General features: G+C 42.5%; 1 protein-coding gene across 3 annotated transcripts in view; it reads left to right on the top strand.

The window, feature by feature from the left end:
- Positions 1-22,212, top strand: part of FARS2 (phenylalanyl-tRNA synthetase 2, mitochondrial) — a 277,553-nt gene that overhangs the window by 151,486 nt on the left and 103,855 nt on the right. For all 3 annotated transcript variants that reach the window (XM_066624381.1, XM_066624382.1, XM_066624384.1), the window contains one exon: positions 21,068-21,228. In XM_066624381.1, coding sequence (XP_066480478.1) covers positions 21,068-21,228 — 161 coding nt within the window. The remainder of the gene's footprint in view (positions 1-21,067; positions 21,229-22,212) is intronic.

The following is a 22,212-nucleotide window of genomic DNA, read 5'->3' as shown; positions in this document are numbered from 1 at the left end:
GAATGAATCTGCTGTTTCCTCCATTGGTTTCAGTTCCTGAATGTGTCTCAAAGTTTTCACTATTTTCCCCTTACATGCTGACCCCAGAACTGAATTCTTACATAAAATGCAACCTAACTTACTGCCCCAATTTAACTACCAATTCAACAGGAGTCATGAGGTGGTGTTCTGATCCCTTGCCCTGTCTTCTACTGCACAACCCTCCAAACAACCCTTTGAGAAAACAGAGAGATAAAATAGTATGTACAGGGTTGGTCCTGCCGTGAGGCCAACTGAAGCAGTTGCCTCAGGCAGAAGTCTGCTGGAGGACACCCATCTCTGTCTGTCTCCTTGCCTCCACTGCCGCTCCTCCTCCTCCTCTTATTCCCTGGATTGAAAAAGCATGAGGGGACAGAGAGGAAAGGGAAATGTGAACAAGAGGAGTGTGCTGAGCTAGAACATTGTCGAGGAGCAGTGGCTGGCACATTGGGAGGAGCAGAAGCTGGCACATCATTGGATAAGAGCGGGCAGCATTATGCGTGCCTCCTCAGGATGTCTTGGGCTGACCCTGAGCATGTTCAGGGCCAGCCCTGAAAATACTTGGCAAAAATGAGTTGGTAATCTCATACTCACTTTGCTAGACTATACTGCCTTTAAGTTCCAGTCTGAGTTCAGCATGAAGCCCCTTTCTCTGTGATAAGATGTTTTTAACGACAGAGGGTTGATTCATGAGCATTTCTAGAGAAGATCTTCTCTACTAAGTAGCTACTTGACCATTGGCAGCAGAGAATAGGAATCCTGCCGAGAGGCCCAGCACACTGTGTTGTGACTAATGCCTGTGTTACAGAGGTCAAAGAGTCATTTTCATACAAAGAGTCATCATTACTGTATAAAGTATAATATTGTAAGAGAAAGTTGAATAGAAAATGGAACCCTGGAGGAGTGAGGTTGCATTCTGCATGCTTAGCTCTTTCCTTTGTTTCCGCTGTGACCTAGTTTATTAGCGTTAATTTTATTAGCGCATATGCTTAGTTTCTGTGATTATTAAATGCTTTTGGGGCTTCATAATTTGATTTTATCAGGGCTTTTTTTCACATGGTACAAGCCCAAATTACTCTTGCCTGAAAACATTCTTTATTCTAGCCTGATAAATCTTGTGCAGCTAAACCAAATTATGCTAATATGTATATACTCTGCAAGCTTTTGCTTAAGTAATTTGCTTATAGGACAAAGCCTTCTTTTACAGAATAAGACGCTGCCATGGCATATCTGTTTTCTTGGTCAGTGGAACCTGACAGTGTTCTTCCCCTCCCCATTTTATCCTCACCCCCATTTTATCCTCACAACAATCCTATGAGGTAGGTCAAGTTGAAGGAATGTGATTAGGCAAAGGTCACCCAATAAGGTTACTTTCCTCTTGTGCTATTTTTCTAGTCCAATCCAACCGCCTTGCCCGCTGTCATTTGTGTCACAAGACAAACAGCAACTGTTGCAGCCATGCCACTGGCGTATCCTGTTGTTGGTGGGCCTTGAGGCCTCAGGGCTGCATTGCCGCTGCATCAGCATTGGAATGCTGGATAGGATTGGGCCCTTAGATTAGCTGAATATTCAGAGTCTTCTCATGGGAGATGCTGTTTGGGTCTGACCCATTATAGTAGGGACCAAAATCACTGTGTAATAGTCTGGGTATTATTTCTTTAAGTATGTGTATCTCACCTTTGCCTTCCTCATTTGGATGGGCCAAAGGCAGCTTATGTACTTCCGAGTAAATATGCGCAGGATTGCTCTGTTATGTGATCTTTTGCATTCATCATAGCAATCTACAAAGTTCAGTGAGCAATATTCAAAATGAGACATGAACTTAAAGCAAGACATAAAGTATATGTTTGCATGTAAATAATCCTAAGGTTAACCCATTTCTGTCCAGCCCACAGGTGTACACATTTGATCCATGTTGTGTATATACAACTTTAGGCAGAAATGGCTTAAATTACTGGCATCTTCACTTAAAGCAATGGTTCCCAAACTTTTTTGACTGGCGACTCCCTTGACCTACGGAGCCATTGGTTGTGGCTCCCCATTAAGGCTACAATCCTATATATTTTATAGGGCAGCTGGTTTTTCGTGAGGATTCCACAGCTCTCCTGGCTCCCCAGGGAGCCACCGTTCACAATTTGGGAATCACTGATTTCAAGTATCTCATGTAAAAGTAGATTGAAAGAACTCTGCCTGAAATCTCGAAGGAACTGTTGAGTGTCAGAATAGTATTTGGCTAGGTGGACAAGTGGTCTAACTTGCTATAAAGCAGCTTAGGGCGCAATTCAAACCTGCACTTAGGCCGACATAACTGCCCCGGGAGGGTCGCAAACGTACCATAAAGCACGTTTGTGCCTCTGTGGGAGGAAGCTGTGTCGGCGCATCTTGATGCACTGACGCATGGAGGCCAGCAGAAGCCTCCACAGCGGCTTCCTTGCCGCCGCTTGTGTCAGTGCACCCACACCGACACAAGCGGTGACGGTAGGCGTGGGGGCGGGGAGGAGGCGGGAGGGAGGCATTTCTGGGCGGGGGGAGGGCAGGCAGTGGTTGGCCCTGGGGGCAGGTGTGCAGGGAGCCAGGGGCAGGGCTGGGACCCAGCGGTTATGCCAGATCACAGCCCCCGTTCCCAGGGAGAACGGAGCTGCTTCAAGCTGCTCCGCTCTCCTCAGACTTGTGCCACCTCCAGAGATGGCACAAATCGGAGGAGACGCATTGGGGCGAGCAGCCCTTACCCAGGGGTAAGGGGAAGAGCTTCCCCTTGCCTCTGGCTGAGCTGCTGCAGCCAACAAACACTGCGTTGGATGCAGCACAAGCCTCCTAGCTTGCCTGGTCCAGCACAGGTTTGGAATGTGCCCTCAGTGTGTTTAATATGGATAACTACTAAGGACATCTGAGCTTCTTTCTTGACCCTGCCAATGGATGTGCTGGTTGGGTCAACAATTAAGTACCTGTTTTGGGTATTTGGGGAGAAAAGTAAAGTTTTTTCTCTTGGTTCTCATGATGATAACAGACATTCAAGATAATGGCTCAAATGAAACCTGTTTACCTAGAAAGACTGTGTGTGTTAGCTTTCCTTTTCAAAAGATAACACAGAGTAAAATGTCTATCCCAAATGTACTGCTTTTTACTGAATTTACAATTTTTCTTTAATCTCGGGTAAAACTAAATACATTTGCATCCATATTTGATAAGATAGGAAAGCACTTAATATAGCATTTACAGCACAATTCCATGCATGTTTATTCAGAAATAAGTGCCATTGAAATCAGTAGGACCTTCTCCCAAGTAAGCATATGTAACATTGCAACCTTAGAGCCCAATCCTGGGCTCGGTGCATCAGCTGACTGCTGGCATGCACTGTTGCAAACGTGTTGTAAGGCATGTTTGCGGGTCATAGCACTGGGCGAGCACCGGCACCCGACCTCTGCCACTTGGGCACCCGGCCTCCGCCACTTGGGGGTCATGTGGACCACCAAGCAGTGGAGAGGTAAGCAGGGGTGTGGGGGGAGGCGGGGAGGAGGCGTTCCAAGGAGGAGGGAGGCGAGTGGAGGCAGGCAGAGGGTGGGGAGGAGGCATGTTGGGGAGGGGAGAGGGTGAGGGAGGTGTGCTGGGGGGAGGGAGGGAGGATCCAAAACTTACATTTTCAGGTTCACATCATATGTTCTGCTTTCTAATCTTGTTGTCTGAACATAGCCAGATTGTTTCAGATATCCTTGAGAGTTTAGTCCCTGACCTACAACTTGCCAATTTATACTTGGACATGTTCCAGTTTTAGTTTTAGCTACATTGTTCCTCTGTCTTAGCGGTCAAAGTCAATGCTGAATTCTTCTTTTAATGATTAAGGAGCTGTTTCAGATTTACAGCAGCCTCAATACAAGCACTAGGGATGCTGCTGCTGTAGTCAAGTAGTACTCACAAGTAGACTGTTTGTGAGAACATGTAGAATGGGTTACAGCTGAAGGGGCCGTACACGTGTCTAATATGATTTGTGGGACTGAGGCTGCCTGAAGCTGAAGGGGCTGCTTGATACTTGTATGTGGGCCTTAATACCTGGAATTAGCTCTTACTTGCTTAAGGAACCTACTGCTTCAATTTTCACCGTATTTATGTTTGTAGTAGATTTATATTCCACTTTTTGACTGAGAGTCTTTAAAGCAGCTCACAGCATTCATAAAATGCCTTGGATATGTTAGAAACCATACAGTTAGTACAAAACAAGCCCAGCAGGAGCAGGTGTCTCACATCTTCACTTCTTTTCCCTCTTCTCTTCCTCGCCACAGGGCACTTATTCTTAGAATACCTTGACTGTAATTTGCTTGCACCTTTCTGACATAAATATAGTTGATTGCATATGCTTTTCCTTGTGTGTTGGTGTACCCATGTGGCATTCACTTATTTAAAGCATGCTGTGCTCCCATATGGTCCCGATGCCTCTATTTTCCACTGCTCCCAGGCTGAAGATAAGAATAAGAGGACCCTGCTAAAAGTGTGTGGTTTTTTAAAAATCAGAAGTGATTTTTACTTGTGTGTCATCAGAAATTGACCAGGTTGGGTAGTGACCAAGGACCCATGTGCTGCAGAGGGCCCACATAACTGACCTCTGAAGCCTTTGTTCTGATAGGCTGTGACAGATCAATGCACTTGGCAGACTGTTGCTCCATTGCTGCCAAGGATGATTGACCCGGGGTGGTGAAGGGAGGAAGAGTCCCCACAAATCTCATGCATGCGGTTTCTGCTTTCCCCCAACCCCATCCAATTGTACTTGTTCCTCTCCAACCCACTGGGCTCCTGGAATCCCTGGAAACAAGCACTCACCCAGGTAAACTGGTGAGTAGTTTGCTAGCTTACCTGGCTGGCAGGAAACCATGCAGGTAAGCTGGTAAGCGTTCAGGAGATAATGCTTGTGGCGGTGGGGGAAGAAAGCTCAACCAGCAGGGGGCATGACTGAGCATATACTTTCCATTTGCAAAAGTCATCCCTCATCTGTATCCTGCTCATGTGTTTAGCACAACTGGCAGTATCCCTGTATTTTCAAACTTGTTCTTGGGAATCCTGGGTTACCTACAAAGTTTATTGAGGGTTCTTCAATAAGAAGTTCAGTAATGGTGGATATACTTCTTCTGAAAGACAACCTGTACCCCACTGTTGATCTTTTCCTGTTGTGTGCAGTCTCATAAGAGTGTTACATGTGTTCTAGGGTCAGTGGTGGGAACAGAAAAAAATTATAAGGAAGGACATGGAAGGGGCAAAGTGCATTTCTGGGAAAGGGGCATGGTTCGCCATGTGAACAGTGCCTTATCTTGAAGTATGCTAACAGAGTGTAGGGAAACCAACTGACCTTTCCTCCCACCACAAAAAACATTGCCCCCTTTCTGTCCCATCTCATGCTCCTGGAAATCCCCTCCCCTTTTTCACAGCCTACAAATGGATTGCTAAAAATGGAGAGGGAGGGTGAATTTCAGAAGTTCAGCAGGAGGTGGGCTACTTGGTTCAGAGAAAGAGATAGATACAAATACAGTAAACAAATGTTTCACACTGAGATGTGGATTCTCAATATCTTGATATGAAATGTAACCGAATAGAAACTTTTCCATTCTGTCATGGAACCTGAACTTCAAGTATGACCCTAAGAATGCTGAGGACAAGGGACAACATGCTCTCATTCAGAATGCAGTCCCTCGTTGGAATACTTCATTTCATCAATTAAAAGTTTATTACTCTGTCATCATTGTAAATAGGACGTTAACGTTGAAAGTGAGTGTCACTAGCACCATTGGAAGGTATTTTAGTCTTTTTAAATAGCTTTTCAATTTTGAGCTTATGTCATTCTGGATAACTGTTGTAGGTTTAGAAATAATATCACGTGAGTTTTCCTGAAATTGTTTCAAACACCATTTTGTAGTTTCAAAAACGTATTTCGCTGCTTTGCACGCAAAAAATTTTCACGCGTCAAAAATTATTAAGATGGCTGTATTTATAAATTGCCTTACACACTGCCAAAAGGTAAATTCAATTGACCATTTGCAACATACTGGCCAGTTATAATAAACTCACCGCAGAATAACTGCATGGATGCAAGATGTTCAGTTCAACTCCAGCTTTGAGGAGAGCATTATTGCTCCCAAAAGCAAGACAGACGTGTGGGTGGATGTGGTGAAGTCTACCTGACCTGGAGTAAGATTAAACAAGGACATGAAATGGGAAGTGGGATATAAATTAAGCACGTGAACCACTTTTACATACAGTTGCCCCTGCTCCATGTTGAGTTGCAGACTGTAGTCTGAATCCAGCCAAAGTGACCCTTGCTTAGGTTATGACATTCTTGGTAAAATAAACACTCTCAAGTGTTATAATCCTTACAGAAACTGGTAGATACTTAGAATTTGATAGACTTTCTTTCTGTGGATGCTGCCTAACTGGAAGTGTGAATTAGTTTTGTTGCATTCCTAACTTTATAGCTGTTTTTCTTTTCCAGCATTCATTACATTGAGAGTTTAATGTCTTATCATGAACAACATTATTTAGTTACCTGTTACCATATGCCTTTTCTAATTATTCTAGTGTGAGAGCTGGTCTAGCATAATGGCTAAGAAATGTGAATTGTATGCTGGAAAATTTCCAATTCAAACCTTTCACCAGCTCAGTCAATTCTCACTAGATGGCTTCAAAGAAACCATTCTCTCTTAGCCTCAGACAATCTGCAATCTGGGGATAATAAGACTTGTCTTGTAAGGTTTTTCATAATATTTATTAATGGAGCATTATAAAATGCTAAGTATATTGTTATTGTTAGTAAAGTTGCAAAGAACAAAGCCTGTTTAAAATGGTGCATGTTTGCTCAGCAGTAAGCTCTACTCATTGGGACTTGCTTCCAGGTAAGCATGTTTGCTATCACAGCCTTAGGTGATGATAAATCAGTGATGATGGATGGACCAGGGGCCAAAAACTAATAACTAATTTGATAAAGATATTTAATAATAACAGCTTACCTCATCTTCATTGATCTAAAAAACAAAAGTAAGTTCCATGGGAAAGTAACCCCATCAAAACAAAATTTGAGCACATCTTTGTAGATTTTTTTTTTAATTTGAAAAGTATACTCATACTTTTGCACAGGTCCTACCTCAGCCTTTTGTTCATTCAGCATTTGCTTCTGACAATCTGATGACCACACTGTAGGGTTTCAGAACCCCACTGACAGTTCCTTGCTTTGTGATTGCTTTGCTTTCTTTTACTTCCTGCTTTAGTCCCAAAATCAGGTTTGTGGCTTTGGAGTTGGACTAGATTTTATGACATTCCGATCTATGGTTGAGATGTGCAAAGTTTCAGTGGTGAACTTCTTGTGTGAAGGTTTGGGTACGTTAAGATGTCCCTTTAATTGTAGCACCTCCTGCCTCCCAACATGTCATTCCTGAAATTCTAGAAACTTTCCATGTCAAGCTCTGATTCATTGCAAGGAACAATAGATGGGAAAAGGTCTGGGAAATTCTGATGCAGGAGCAGAAATGACTGTGTGGGTCACAGACCCACAGTCTCTTTTGATACTGTCTGTCTGTCTGTGCTGTAATTGCTCAACTGTAACATAGGGTGCAATCCTAACCGACTTTCTGGCACTGGCATAGTTGTGCCAGGGGGTCATGTGCTGCATTGTGCAGTTGGGTAGCAGTCACAGAAGCCTCCTCAAGGTAAGGCAATATTTATTCCCTTACCTCGAAGTTGCATTGCCCTTACCTGGGTACTGGAACATTGGTTAAGATTGCGCCCATAGACATTTTGCTCCATTTTTTCCATAGACATCTTGTTTGGTCAGTCTGTAAACTCCTTGGAGCACTAGCTGGGTGTTTGTTCATTGCATAGCATAGCAGGGCTTTAGACACTCCTGCACTGTATATAATTATAACGTCTTGAAACACCTGGCTTATCTTGAGCAAGTCCCATGGTGGGGTCCGGGCTTCACAGAGCCCCTTGCCAGTGTCAAGCACCTCTTCCCTGAATTCTCTGAATTGCACAGAATGCAGAGAAAGAGTCTGTTGCCTTTGCAGAAGCAATGCAGAAGCATTGCTTGAAATGAAGTCCTGGTCCTTCCCGTCTGTCCTTTAGCACATGCAGAGGAATTAGGTGGAGAGAAAGGCCAGTGAATGCTGCAAATAATGGCTGACTAATAAGCCAAGGCCAAGGTACAACTTGTGTACGAGCATTTGTATTGACTAATAACCCAGGCTGAAACTGTGCCGCACAGGCTTGACCCCGTTTAGCTTATAAGAAGTGACAGTGTCAGAGCCCTGGTTGCTGTCCAAAAACTGTCAACTTTTGGCTCTTGAAAATACTGCAGTGATTTCACTCCCAGCTCAAATGTGAGAGGAAACTGTTTCAATCACCTTGAGGCATTGCTATGCATGCAAGAAGGTATCTGTTTTCCTTTTAAGCTGCTGAACTTCTCTGTAATCTCTCTCTCTCTCTCTCTCTCTCTCCCCATATACAGTACTGTAAACTGTTCTTTAAAGATCAGATCCTCTATGGCAGGGGTGTCCAAACATTTTGGCAGGAGGGCCACATCATCTCTCTGACACTGTGTCGGGGGCTGGGAAAAAAATAATTTACATTTCAAATTTGAATAAATTTACATAAATGAATTTATTAGAGATGGAACTTATATGAATGAAGGTTTTGAAGTAGCTCAAGGACTATAAAAGGCCTCGCACAAAGCAAGGCCAGCCTTGCCTTCACTGCCACTGCTGCATCACAGACATGAAACAGCAAGTAGTGGAGGGAGCCCTCGTCCCACAGCTCAGGTGAGAGGTTGAACAGTCATCCTCACACTGAGAGCAGTTGTGTGGGGCTGGCACAGGCTCCAACAAGTCTCTGGAGGGCCAGAGGCTCATTGGAGACAGGGGGCACCCTGCGGGCCGGATTGGGGCCCCCGGGCCGGGGTTTGGGTACCCCTGCTCTATGGATCAGTGATGCTTGGGACCCTGAGCTCAAAGTACAACATGCAAACTCAGCTTTCAGCCACCAGTAGGTCAGACATGCATTCATTCTAACAGTATTGGTTGCAAGAGAGATTGTGTGGGGGGAGATGAACTTTCTTCCTCACCTACTAAAACAATTGTAAGAGGTGGTTCATTTCACATGTTGAATACACGAAGTGGAACATTCCAGCGGAGGCATCAGTTGGGGGCCTGAACACGGTATGTCCCTGCCAATGAGCTGAAATAGATTGGAATGCCAATATGCGTTGGAGTTACAGCATGCAGTAGTATGTGCTGTTATTATTACAGCATGTCCAGTGACAGAAAAGTAAACAAGACAGACTATTGTGTTCCAGTCTCAGAAGTCCTTGGTGTGTGATTTGCTGGAACCAGCCAGCCTGGCACTTGGCAACTTTGATACTATATTTACTATTTTCTCTTTATGATTTATTTAGGATTTATGTAGGTGAGTGGGTGTGGAGGGGCAGATTACTGAAGCACATTCATACACAGATGAATAATGACCGTTGACATCTGAGAAAGGTTGCAAACTGAGCTCAGGCTGTGATTCCATCTAACTAACTCCAGGGAATAGCTCTAAACTTCCCCAAGGCCAGGCATCCATCTTTTGTATTGAAGACTTCTATAATTCCAGTCAACCTTCTTTATTCTCAGGTAGAGTGCTTCCCCCTTGTTAGGTCCATGTAAGTCATTTATACCATAATAATTATGACATTCTCAACATAGTGTCATCCCTTATCTTGCCAAAGATAATGTCTGAAGACCTAATTGGGAATCTCTTCATCTCCCACATTGCATATGAGGGAACTTGCAATATAGACGTTATGTGCATAGTTTTATATTCATCAGCTTGATTTGTGTGAACTTTGCCCCCCTCCTTTTAAGAACTGTGTGACTCAGATCTGTTGGTGTCTAAGAACGTATGTGCATAGTTTTCTGAGATGCATGGAAAAGAAGAGAGGACACAGGAAAAGAAGAGAGGACAGTAATGCACCTGTCATTGTCACATTCTGTCCAGTCCAAGTGAGAGTATGAATGGGCTCTGAGTCATTACAAAGCATGTGGGACATTGCAAATCAAGGAAAACAACTAGCACCCTCTTGCTTACAGAAGCTGTTCTATTAAATGTGTCAATGTGTCCTTGTATTTGCAGATGGACTGCTTGAAGAAATCTGCCACAGCACTTAGTTCGGGGCTTTGGCAGGAGACCAAGGCCATTTTGAACATTTATTTAATTTTAAAGAAATATTAAGGCCCTGTCTTTCCACTCCCATAGTAGGCATGAAAGGCATATTGCAATGTCCTAAAAACAATAGAACAATAGAACAATTGCAGAAATAGTTCAAAACAATACTGCAATAAAATACAACCTAGTAGGAGAGATCAAGCATAACCAAACCAACTAAATTAGGTCCCCATATGGAAAAGAAAATAAATCAGTGATTTTCAACCTTTGTCATCTCACGATACACTGACAAGGTACTAAAATTGTCAAGGCATACCATCAGTCTTTTGACAGTTGACAAGGCACACCATGCCGTTGGGGGGGACTCAAATCTCCCAATAGCCCTATTAATAAATGACACTCCCTCAAACTCCTGTGGCACACCTTCAGACCATTTGTGCCACACCAGCATGGCATGGCACAATGGTTGAAAATGGCTGAAATAAATGGTCTTCAGCTGACATTGGAACACAAGCAATCTGATTACCAACATTCACCATCACAGAAAGCGTCTCGTCTTGCATTGCAGCCACATTGGCAGCTTTGCCAGAGGCAGAGCATATAAGAGGGGTCCCTCTGATGTCCTCAATGGACCATCAACCAATGTCACTGTGTGGACCCGATGAGGTGGATCAAGGCCAGGAAGGGGGATGGAATATCAACGAAGTCACTGTTGCTGTTAACCACTCTTTTCCAACACAACCCCTCCCTCCCCTCATTCCTCCCCCTTCTCCCCCTGTTCCACCATTGGCTTGCCCCAACCACCAAATTATTGCTAAATGATTATTTTTCTTACACAATCCTAATATGGGCTCACATGTACAAGCAATGTTTGAACCATATCAGATGATCCTGTTGGTTGCCGGTAGCTTCAGTTTATAGTGGAAGCATACTTCCCAGCTACTAGTCATGTAGGTCAGGGCTTTTCAAACTGGGGCATCATGACGCTCCAGTCTAAGGGCCCTGGCCTCTGCCCCCTTAAGGGGCAGGGGCAGGGGTGAGGCAGGGACACGATTCCCAGGATTGCATCGCTAAGGGGACTGCAGGGACTGGGGTGCACATCAGTCCTTGCAGCAGCCCCTTGGGGAGCCCTGCACAAGCATTTGCAGGGCTCCCCATGTCTTCAAAAGTGCAAGCAGAATGATTGCGCTCCACTTCCAGTTTTGCGGAGGCGGAGCGCAATCGCTGCGCTTTCACTTTTTGCTGCCTCCCCCCCCCCCCCCGCAAGACAGGTTCTCACACTCTCCCTGAGAGTTTGAGAACCACTGATGTAAGTTGTCATCAACTAATAAAGATGATTACAAGCTATGGTGGTGACCATCAGTTTAAAAGACTTCTAAAATAGTTTAGGTGAGTTTCCTGGGGGATGGGAACATCAGTGGCTAAAAGGCATGATTCTCCAAAATGTAATTTCCATATCCAGAGCTAATATATTTCTAATTACTATGTGCCACTGGCAAATGGATGCCACTCGGATGGCTGTCTTCATGCAAGTCATTGTAAGCTTCCAAGAGGCATCTGACTCACCACTGTTGAACATAGAATGCTGGTCTGGTTGGATTTTTGTTCTGATCAAACAAAACAGATCTTATGCTCACAATGTGCATCAAGTTTATTTGGATGAGGAACAAGGCAGAAAGTTTTGACAAGAGATATGATGCCTGATCTGGCTTTTATATATTGCAGTTCCAGGGTACGCTGCAATTATTCTGGCAACATGTATTAAAGAGCAAATGGGGGGGAGCTCACTCTGTGATGACATTGTGCAGCTGTGGCAGACTTTTTTTAATTGCATTTTCTTTGATTTGTCTGGCTGTCTGAAGAACAATTTCTGATCCAAGGTGAATGAGAAAATGATGGTTTGGGCACACCTCTAGGGCTAACTGAAATGTGAGCTGCCTTATTCTCCAGAGACATAATGTGCAAATTTCATTTTGCTCCCTCATGTAACCTTCACCTCCAGTGTTTCTCAGCCAGTAGTAAATGAACATGAAAATAGATGAGGCTGGATCAGGAAAGCTTAGCACATCATAGAGAAGTAGAACAATCCATTGGCTAAATACATTAGGAATGGCCTAAGGGTGTCTTCAAATGTGAGGCGTAAACAGGTTTGTGTTTAAATCAGTCTATAACATGAATGTAAAGTCTGCACTGGTTGAAAGGCTGAATTTCTTTTTATCTTACATTTTGTCACACATTTGTTTTTAGTAATTTATTGTTACACATAGAAGGAAGATGCCCAAGATGGTATACATGAAATTTCATTTAGACACTGACCAGATCTGGACCTGTTTAGTTTCAGCACGTTTGTTGAATCACATACCATCAGGCTGAGTCCTTCATCTAAAAAATAGCACAAGAGAGCCTGAGATGTATTTGTTGGTGTCTCATGTGAAAATGGTCTAAGGCAACATTTCTCAAACTGCAGGTCAGGACCCACTAAGTGGGTAATGAGCCAATTTCAGTGGGTCCCCATTCATTTCAATGTGTATTTTATTTTTAATCTATTAGACTTGATGCTACCATGGAATGTGACTGCATTTGGGAAAATGTTACAGTTCTGTACTTTTAACAGGCTACTATGTACAGCATAGGTTTTTAACAATAATAGTCAATGAGGCTTACTCCTGAGTAAGTGTGGATAGAATTGCAGCCTTTAGGATGTTTAGGAAATTTTTTTCAAACAGTTCAGCAACTGCTTGGGAGGGTTCTCCTTTATTTTAAATACATTTTAAAACTTATACTCATTGTAAACTTTTAATTAATGTACTTAATTAATTTAATTAATTAGATTTTGGCATATGGGGTGCTAAACAGTTTCCTGCTTGATGATGTCACTTCCAGCTATGATATCGTTTCTGGTGGGTCCTAAGAGAGAACCACTAATCGAAGGATTATTATGCGTGCCCTGACCACTCTAGATGTTTGTATTTTCCCCTGATTTACCTATTTCTTTGATCAATTCACTTATATTATTAATTCTTTATGCTTTTGATTAATGGAGTTTTCATATGAATGAAGCATATTCGTATGCTGGTTTCATTCCTATGCGAATGGAAATGCACATTATGTATAGCACAGTGGACACTCAATAACTTCATCCCCATGTTGAGTACTTCCGTTCTCCCTCATAACCATGTTATGATATCATCATGATGTACAATATGTTTTTTTTGTACCCCTTCTCCATTTGGCAAACCAGATTGTTTTGCTAAACTGTTATAAAAGTCCTCTTCTCTGGCATACATTTATGCTTTCCTGCTTCATCATGTAGCATAATTTTCTAAAGGTTCCCCTGGTAGCTTGTCATGCAGCCTTTTCTCATAAAAATCTGGAATGCCATATGTGAAGAATGCTTATGGTCATTCATGGTTAATCTGACACTAAGAATGGCTTCACATTTGTAGACAAGGAGGGTCAATTGATTAATCTGAGATTCTGATACATGTTTTGTATTAAGCCATTTCTGCCCAACGTTGCATATATGCAAATGTGCACACCTGTGGGCCAGGCAGAAATAGCCAAATTCTAATGAGGGTGTTGCTTTTTATGGCATAAACTGTGTGAAGTGAATCTAAGTTGCTGTGCAGGTAACAAATGTTGCCTAATGAACCATTTTGAAAGGTCAAGAGTAAAGATATATCAGGGAAGCAGAAGAGAGTGATAAATGGTTGGCAGCACTCTTATCTGCATGTGGAACATGGCCAATGGGCCAAATATACGAGTATATTTAAAGACAGTATATTTTTATTCCAGAATCTTTCAGCAATTCCTTTCTTTTCATTGCAAAATGAACCTTGGTCAGACAATATATTTGGGCTGCCTGTGTTTGTTGTGGCCTTTTTTCAGCTGACCCCTTCCTGTCCTTTTTCTTTTTCAAAAACAACTATAAACAAATACACATAATACAAAAAACATAACACACTTCACTACACAAAAAACACAAAGGGTGCAGGAAATCATATATCATTATCATATATCACTAAAACTAATAAATCATTGCATATCTTAATCAATTCCTCTTCTAAATTTACCTCTTAATATCATTTTTCATTCATCATGCATGTATCATATCATATCAAAGATAATATATATGTAATACAATCATCGTAATGCCCTATCATATATTTCTAAAACTTCATTTTAACCCAAACATAAAAGGGTTTTTTCCTTTGCTCAATTTGTGTTGGTTTTCGTTGTTAATCTAAAACTTCTAAAAGTCTGTCCATTTCCATTACATTCATTATTTTCTCTATTAATTCATTTTTCATTAGTATTTTAGAATCCTTCCAATATCTAGCTTATAAGATCCTCGCTACAGTTAAAATCATAATTACTAGGTATACATCATTTTATCTGTAATATCTAAAATAATATAAAATTTGTTGCTCTAGTAAGTTTTTTATTATACTTCCAGATCTGTTCCCATTCATCTATTGTGATATTATGGCCTATATTTTACACCCTTTTTATCATGCATTGTTTTACTGTTTTTTCTTACATCTCAAAGTCCAATAATCCATTTTATAATGCATATATTAATTTTGATCTCAATCTTTCTTTAACAAAAATGGCAACACCTCTTTTTTTTATCTGAAGCGATGGGATGGATCATCTTGGAATGAGGCAAGTTCAGCAGCAGTGGCATCCACTGAATCCTAACTGCCTTCCCATGCTTGATCCGTCTTCACAGATCCACTGGGACTTGTGCCAGACTCACTGGGTAGACTCACTGGACCAGCTGGGGCCTTCCCTTCTCAAATGTTACCTTGCTCCAAGGAGCCCTTCAGAATCCAAAACTCCCCCACAGGATGCAGCAGGTGCCATGTTGGTGCTGCTACATTGTTGTGCAGGGAGTTAGATAGGATTGGGTTGTTTTTTGCTTTTTCTCCCATGGACATAACTGATAGGGAAGAATGTACTGCCAGTATTTACTAGTGCCTTTACAGACTGTATTAACCTTTGTGATTTGTAACACTCCATTACCTGTTTATCACTCCTCCTCCCATCTGTCTTCCTTTGAACTCAAGTTTTGTTAAGCTGGTGAGATATTTGGCTAAATCGTTTTCAGGAAGTGCATTAAGGTCACAATCCTAACTGTGCCTAAGGCTGGTGCAAGTCCCTTGCGCCACCCTGGGAGGGTAACAAACGTGCCATAAAGCACTTTGTGCTTCCTCAGGTGTCAGCTGGGCTGGTGCAGGGATGTGCACTGGCCCATGGAGACTGCATCCAGCCTCCATTTTGCCAACAGAAGGTAAGTCTGAGCTGGCTGAGCTTGGCCGGCGCTGGGTCTAGGGGGCGTGGGGCAGCAGGGAGGAGGCATTTGGGGATGGGGGACTGAGGGCGGGCCCATGGGTGGGCAGCGGGAGAGTGGGGGTGAGACCAGAACCCAACACTTGTGCTGAATCCTGACCCTTTTCCTGGGCAGTGCAAAACAGCTCCAGACTACTCGGATCTGTGCCACCTGTGTTTCCTCTTGCCCCAGGCCAAGCCGCCTGCAGCCCGAAACTTGTGCTGGATATGGGACAGACCTGATGGCCTCCCTATTCCACTGCAAGTTAGGATTGCGCTGCCTGTGTATTTGCACCCCACTACCACCACCATCAGTCCACCACTAGAGTTGCCAACTCTTAATGAAGTTATTCCTAGACCTTTTTACAAACATGATATAATATTTAGCCTGGGAGGCCCTGTTAAAATCTCCACAATTGCTTTAAGTAGTCTCCTGGAGATTGGTGCTAATTCTGGAGACTCCTGGACAATCCTGGAGGAATGGCTATCCATTCCTTTCCCTGTCAACACCTGAGCCTGCAACTTCATGCTGCCTATTGAATGGACCAGTTCTGAGCCTAATAGTGGAGAAGGGATATTTACAGAGAAGTGCATAGGGATGTTGTAGAGGAAGTACCTCCATGATTTTAATCCTACTCGCTGAAATGCATTGATTGAGTGCTTGTTATTTTGTTTTTGTTTTTTAGAAAGGCCTCTAGGATTTTCCATAATAGCATTGCAGAAATTTTAAATGTTGATATTTTACTTTTCATTTATTAACTATGCTGATTGATGTTCAAAATGGGCTTGCAGTGATGAGCGGAGATCAAATGTCAGCGCATACCATTGTGGTTTTCTTCTGAGATTTGCTGACAAGATTCAAACCAGTTAGGAAAGGAGCATGCAATTAAGATCTGTCTGCCAATTTTGTTTTTTATTTGTTTTTGTAGCCTTTCAATTATATTTCAGATAATGATAGGCAAGATGCAACTTGATGGTAAGGGTGATTCTTAAAAGGCACAGTGGCCCCTTTAACGTTTCAAATAATGTGTAGTAGGAAATAAGTTGGCATTAACTGTCATTAAATGGTAATTATAGGATTATGGGACTTTGACATTTCATTTATCATCCATTTCTTTAAATGGCAGTGGTGCTACTTACTTTGAAGTTAAACTCTGTGCACAACAACACCAACAAAGATAATTACTTGCAAATTTGCTTACTGGAGTTATTTGGTAGTGTGTCTGCTAGCTGCACTGTGTTTTGCATTTGTTCCGTGTTACTGGTCAGATCTGGCTTGAATGTTGTGAGTGAGTCTGTGTAAAGCTGATACTTGTGAGTGATCCTGTACCTCAAGAAAAAACTGGAGTAGATGGCATTTTGATGAGTATGTTAACCCTTTTGTACCAATACTAAACAATCTGTTTGCCATGTGAGTAAAACACATGCTGGCAAGAACAAACTGTTCATGCAGCCTTATGATTAGAAAACCAATGAAGCAATGCAAATGAAATATGTGTTTTCAAAAACAATCAGAAGTGAGCATTTAACACTATTGAAAAAAATGGTGGGCGTGGGCCTAACCAGAAATAGACAAAATAGGTAATAGGTAGCCATTTCCTGCTGAAATGTGTTGCAAGGGTCTAATAAAAATGCAACATCTCATCTGTGCCTGGGGGTGTACACATGCAACATATTGGGGCTGTTGTGGGATGTGTGGGCAGATATGGGTTAAAGCCCATTTTTTGGTAGTGAGTGACTTTTGAGATCCATGCCAACCCTGGGTGGCAACATTTAGTAAAGAGAAACTGTTGGTCCAGTCCTATCCCTGTCTAGCACTGACAGAATGTGTGTTCAGCCAGCAGAGGCTGCTGCAAAGCAGCTGTAAAGCACTGCATGGAGCAAAGTGGATTTGCATCAACTACTAAACTGGCACAGGTCTGAGTTGACCCTTTGCGGTTGCTAGGGTGCACTCCATGGCAAGGGGACAGATGTTCCCTTACTCTAAGGAGACCTTCGGATGAAGATGGGGATAGGAGAACTTGCCTCCTCATGTAGAGCCTGCAACTCAATGGCACTTCTTGTAAGGTTCCACTCTCAGCATTCTGTCCAGCTATCATATTACAAAAAGTGGGTGGTGGAATTGTGGAACTTCAGACTCTGTACACAGAGGACAAGGTATCTCATCTTCTTTGTAAGATGAGTGCATACTACCAGAGATGCACACACTGGAGGGGTTGGTTAAGGTAGTGGTGCCCCTTGGGTTGACTTTGTCCTCAGTTGTTCACATTTATCCCTATAGTTGGACCTCAATATCTGCAGGGGATTAGTTCCTGGACACCCCCGTCCCCCCGCAGATAAGCAAATCCACAAGTCCAATCCAACAGAACCTCCAGACATAACCAGAAATGTTCTCTGGTCATGTCTGGAGGTGTTGTGAGGCCTGCAGAGGCCACACACGGCCTCTGTGGACCTCAGAAAGTGCCAGAAAGGCACTTCCAGTTTTTGCAAAAACAGAAGTGCTTTCCTGGCACCTTCAGAGGCCTTTCTGAGGCCCACTGAAGTTGCGTGCAGCCTCTGCAAGAATCAGAAAGCCTCCCAGATGCAACTGGAGAACAACTCCGGTCGTGTCCCAGAGCTCAGGTCCAACCTTCCATTGTGGGTTTGAAACTCCCAGTGAGTTGAATCTATGGATCCCAAATCTGTGATTATAAAAGCTGGACCTGTGTATCTTTTTGTCAGCATACAAGCAGGATTCTAGGTAACCTTTAATCTGCACTACCCAGTGATACCTCCTTTTGGAAAAAGTTTGTTCAGTGGGAAGTTGTTCTGTAATTTCAGATTGAGTTAGAAATGCTGTCGGCATCCTGACTGTGTTCCTGTCTGGCTTTCAATCTCTTTCTCTGAGACTCTGCTTGTGGCTTCAGTTGGTTATCTTCATGTGAAATGTAAATGTAATTGCTGTGTGATGATCTCGTTAGATCTTTCTGCAGTTTTTGATATTATTGATCATGCAGTGTTAGTGTGGCAATGACAGAGTCTGACAGTTGTTCATGAACCTTTTCTCTAAAAGCCTAGCTTGACCTCATCAGAGAGGTTCTGAAAGGTTGGCATTCCAGGATCCTTAACTTCCTGCAGATAAGACTACAAAATATAATCTACCCTATATCTCTAAAATAAGGCATAACGGAACACTAATAGATTCAAATTAAAGCATAGTAGATTAAAAATAGTCTGCTACCATGTTCAGACACACTGACTTGAGCCAGACAATGTTATAGGCTTGCTGGCTCCCTCTTTTCTTTTTATTCTTTCCTGTTATGTCTGAACCAGCCCACTGTCCTTCATTTTGAATATAATTTTTAGTCTATTCTGTTTTAGGAAATCTTGTTTGACAAGAGTCTTTTACAAAGCAATTTTTGTTAGCTAATTCATAGTAGATGTAAACTGTAGTGGTGAACTTGGTGAAAAGGCATTGCAGTTGGAGCCATAGAAACATACAAGGGCTTGTAATGAAAAGGTTTGGATTATGAAATTGAAAACAGGTACTTTTAGTGTCTGCATATTATGTCCTCTCTCTCATCCTATCCAGTCCAGGCACTTAAGCACTACTTCCTCTGAGCTTGATTTTTCAGAGCTGGTCATCTGTGAAGTCCTCTAAACCAACTCAAAGGGTCAGAGAACTTTCTATGGGGACCAGCACAAAGAACATTGTGCATCTGCTCTTATTTGCTTCTGGCTCTGATCCAACCTCAGATCACCCCTTTGTAGCTGCCCTCTCTCACAGCCTAGCAGGATCAAGGGAGAAAAACTGAAGTTGAGAATCTTCCAGAATTAAGTACTGTAAAGGGATGCATACAAGTAACTCATTTTTTTACTTATCTTTTGGCTGAAGGGTCTTGATGATGTCAGTATCTGTTTTCCATCACTGATATGATTACGATCAGATCTATGAGTGGGAAAGATCTGTTGAATGGGCAGAGGATTGTGCCTTCGGGTTACAGAGTTTGGACTGGTCACCCTCCTAATACATTAGTTTATCAAGTAAAAATATATAATGCATGGGCATTCACACTAGCAGTTGGGGGGGGGGGATTTTGTCACCACACACATACTCCTGGAACTTCCCCGGAAGTTACATTGCATGATATCATCACATCACACTGTTCCTGCTTGGGGTGCTACAGCCCCCAGGTATGCCACTATCTCTATTAATAGCACCTTTGGGGTGTGTGTGTGTGTGTGTGTGTGTGTGTGTGTGTGTGTGTAGTTGGGCCTTTAGACTGGCTTTTTTTTTTTTACTGCTGGCCTGCTTCTTTTACTGACTTTGTTTCTGTTTTAGTGATTATTTTGTATCTGCTTCATTTTGGGGGGGGGGAACAGTTTTTAATGTTGTTTTATTCTATTTTATGAACTGTCTTGTGAACCTAATATAGACTGAAAGGTATTGTATAAACTCAATTTTAAAAATCATGGAATGTAAAGGGAGCCAAAGCTTTGGATGCAGGTAGGCTTTGGATATAGAGCTAGCTTTTGGAGAAAGGTGGTGTGGGCAAAGGTGACTCAGTTAAAAGGAGAACCATGGATATAGTTAGGTTGGGGCTGCATGTCCGCAGGGAGCCAAGGCTGGGGATGACAGTGAAAGCTATTCAACCCTGTGACAGGGTGTGGGATGGAATGAACATGAGCAATGCAAATTATGTTATTTTTAATTTGAGGGGAAAAATAAGTGTTTGATGTGGCATCACTACAGTGACATTTTGATCATGATGGATCTGGTGCCAGAGAAACCTGTCTTTGTTTTATCTTTGGAACCAATTCAAAGATGATGCTTCTGAACTAGTCTGCCAGGGAGCAGGCAAGACTAGAAGTCCAGTCTCTCTCTGTCTGTCTGTCTGTCTGTCTGTCTGTCTCTCTCTCTCTCTCTCTCTCTCTCTCTCTCTCTCTCTCTCTCTCTCATGTTAGCTTTTGTCAAGCAGAGCATTTTAGACATAGGGGTGCTTTTTAACAAGCAGCACCCCCGCTCCGCACACATGCATTCTGAGGTGATAATAGTACTCTTGGCTGCATGATTGCATAATCTTTTAGGCTAGCCAGGATTCAGCTTTGCTTCTCCAATTTGAAAGTTCTAGAGGGAAATTTGCTTAAACAGGTGTTTAAACAGAACTCTCTGAGGAAAGGCTATTAGCCGAGCCTTCTCCCAGGCATGCTAGATTTCCATATGTTTTGACAGAAAGCATCTGAATATGTGATTTCCTCCTCCTTTCGGATAGGATATAGTCCAGGAAATACTGCACCATGTATTTTTGCATGTTTGAATTATCTCAGAAGCACCAGAGTAAAAAATGGATGTTCTGCCTACCATTCTTTGTATACTTTGGAAGCAGTTCAGTGGATTTCCCTACTGATATCCACTCAGAATTACGCCATTAGTTGCAGAAGTAACAGATCAGTCATCTGGCTAGCAGACCTTTATTTGATCATCCTTTAGCTTGTTGCCCTATTAGTATTAATCTTTTGCATACTTTTGTTAAGCCCTTGGATGTTTTTCTTTGTGTCGTTGCAGCTGGTGCTGAGAACAAAATTGGTTGGGCATTTGGCCTGGGGCTAGAAAGGCTGGCCATGATCCTATATGGGATCCCTGACATCCGGCTGTTCTGGAGCGAAGATGAACGTTTCCTGAAGCAGTTCTGTGTTCCTTGCATTGACGACAAAATACAATTTCAGGTACAAAAAATTGTGTGAGTCGCATCTTAGTTTGATGAAGATGCACATTTCCAAAGGGCAATGTCCAGTAAAGCAATTTTTCCTTTGCTTTCAGCAGCATTGTTGGACTACTATGGTGGCATGTAGCTTTCGTTCATTCAATAGACTGTTTTACAGTGAGTTGAACCATAAAACTCATTTGGTCTTCTACCCTGTGGAGTAGGGGCAGAATTATTGAATCAGTCAATATTTTCATCTAGCATTTCCGGAGAGAAAGGTGTGTGAGAATTGCAACTTCTAATCTAAACCAAAGTTCATTTATCATCAAAGTCTTTATGTAGTGGCAATGTCATACACCTCCACTGCATATGTTTCCATGTCAGTATCCTAGTATGCTGCTGTCCAGCTCATGCAGTTGCTCCCACCCTTCTTAAGTAGGTTGAGCACTATAGACTGCATACTCACACATGACAGTTGTGTGCAGGAGGGCATGTGCCACTCATCCAGCACATGAAAATCCAGTATATGAACACATTACTTACCACCATTTCTTGTTATCACACTTCCATCTTAAAAGTTAACTTTCTGAAGCAATAACGTATGCAGTGAGTATGTAAATGCTAAAAATAAGCAGTAAATGGGCTAGTTTCAACTTAGCATTCTGTGTACAAGTGTGGGTATTTCAGTATGTGCCCACTGAAAAGGGCACAGAGATTTCATCTTCATGTGCTGTGCTCTGCCTTCCAGAAATAGCCAAGTGACACTTTACTTTCACGAAATTAGACTTGATTATTCTTGTAGACATGTGGAAAAGAACTTTCGGATTGTAAAAGGAACTGTCATTCTGGTTCAGCTTAAACTGCTTTGAGAAGAATTTGCAAGAGGTAGGCTTGAGAGAGCAGCTGGAAGAGTAAAGAAATCATCACAAACTAAATCCTACAGACTTATGCAACTACCCTCCACCACTCAGCCTTTGTGCAAAGTCTTGGGAGTTCTAAAGCATGG

Source organism: Tiliqua scincoides, chromosome 4, assembly GCF_035046505.1.
Source record: "Tiliqua scincoides isolate rTilSci1 chromosome 4, rTilSci1.hap2, whole genome shotgun sequence".
Taxonomy (NCBI): Eukaryota; Metazoa; Chordata; class Lepidosauria; order Squamata; family Scincidae; genus Tiliqua; species Tiliqua scincoides.
Note: the sequence above shows the minus strand (reverse complement) of the source record. Positions and strands in the feature narration are given on the sequence as shown.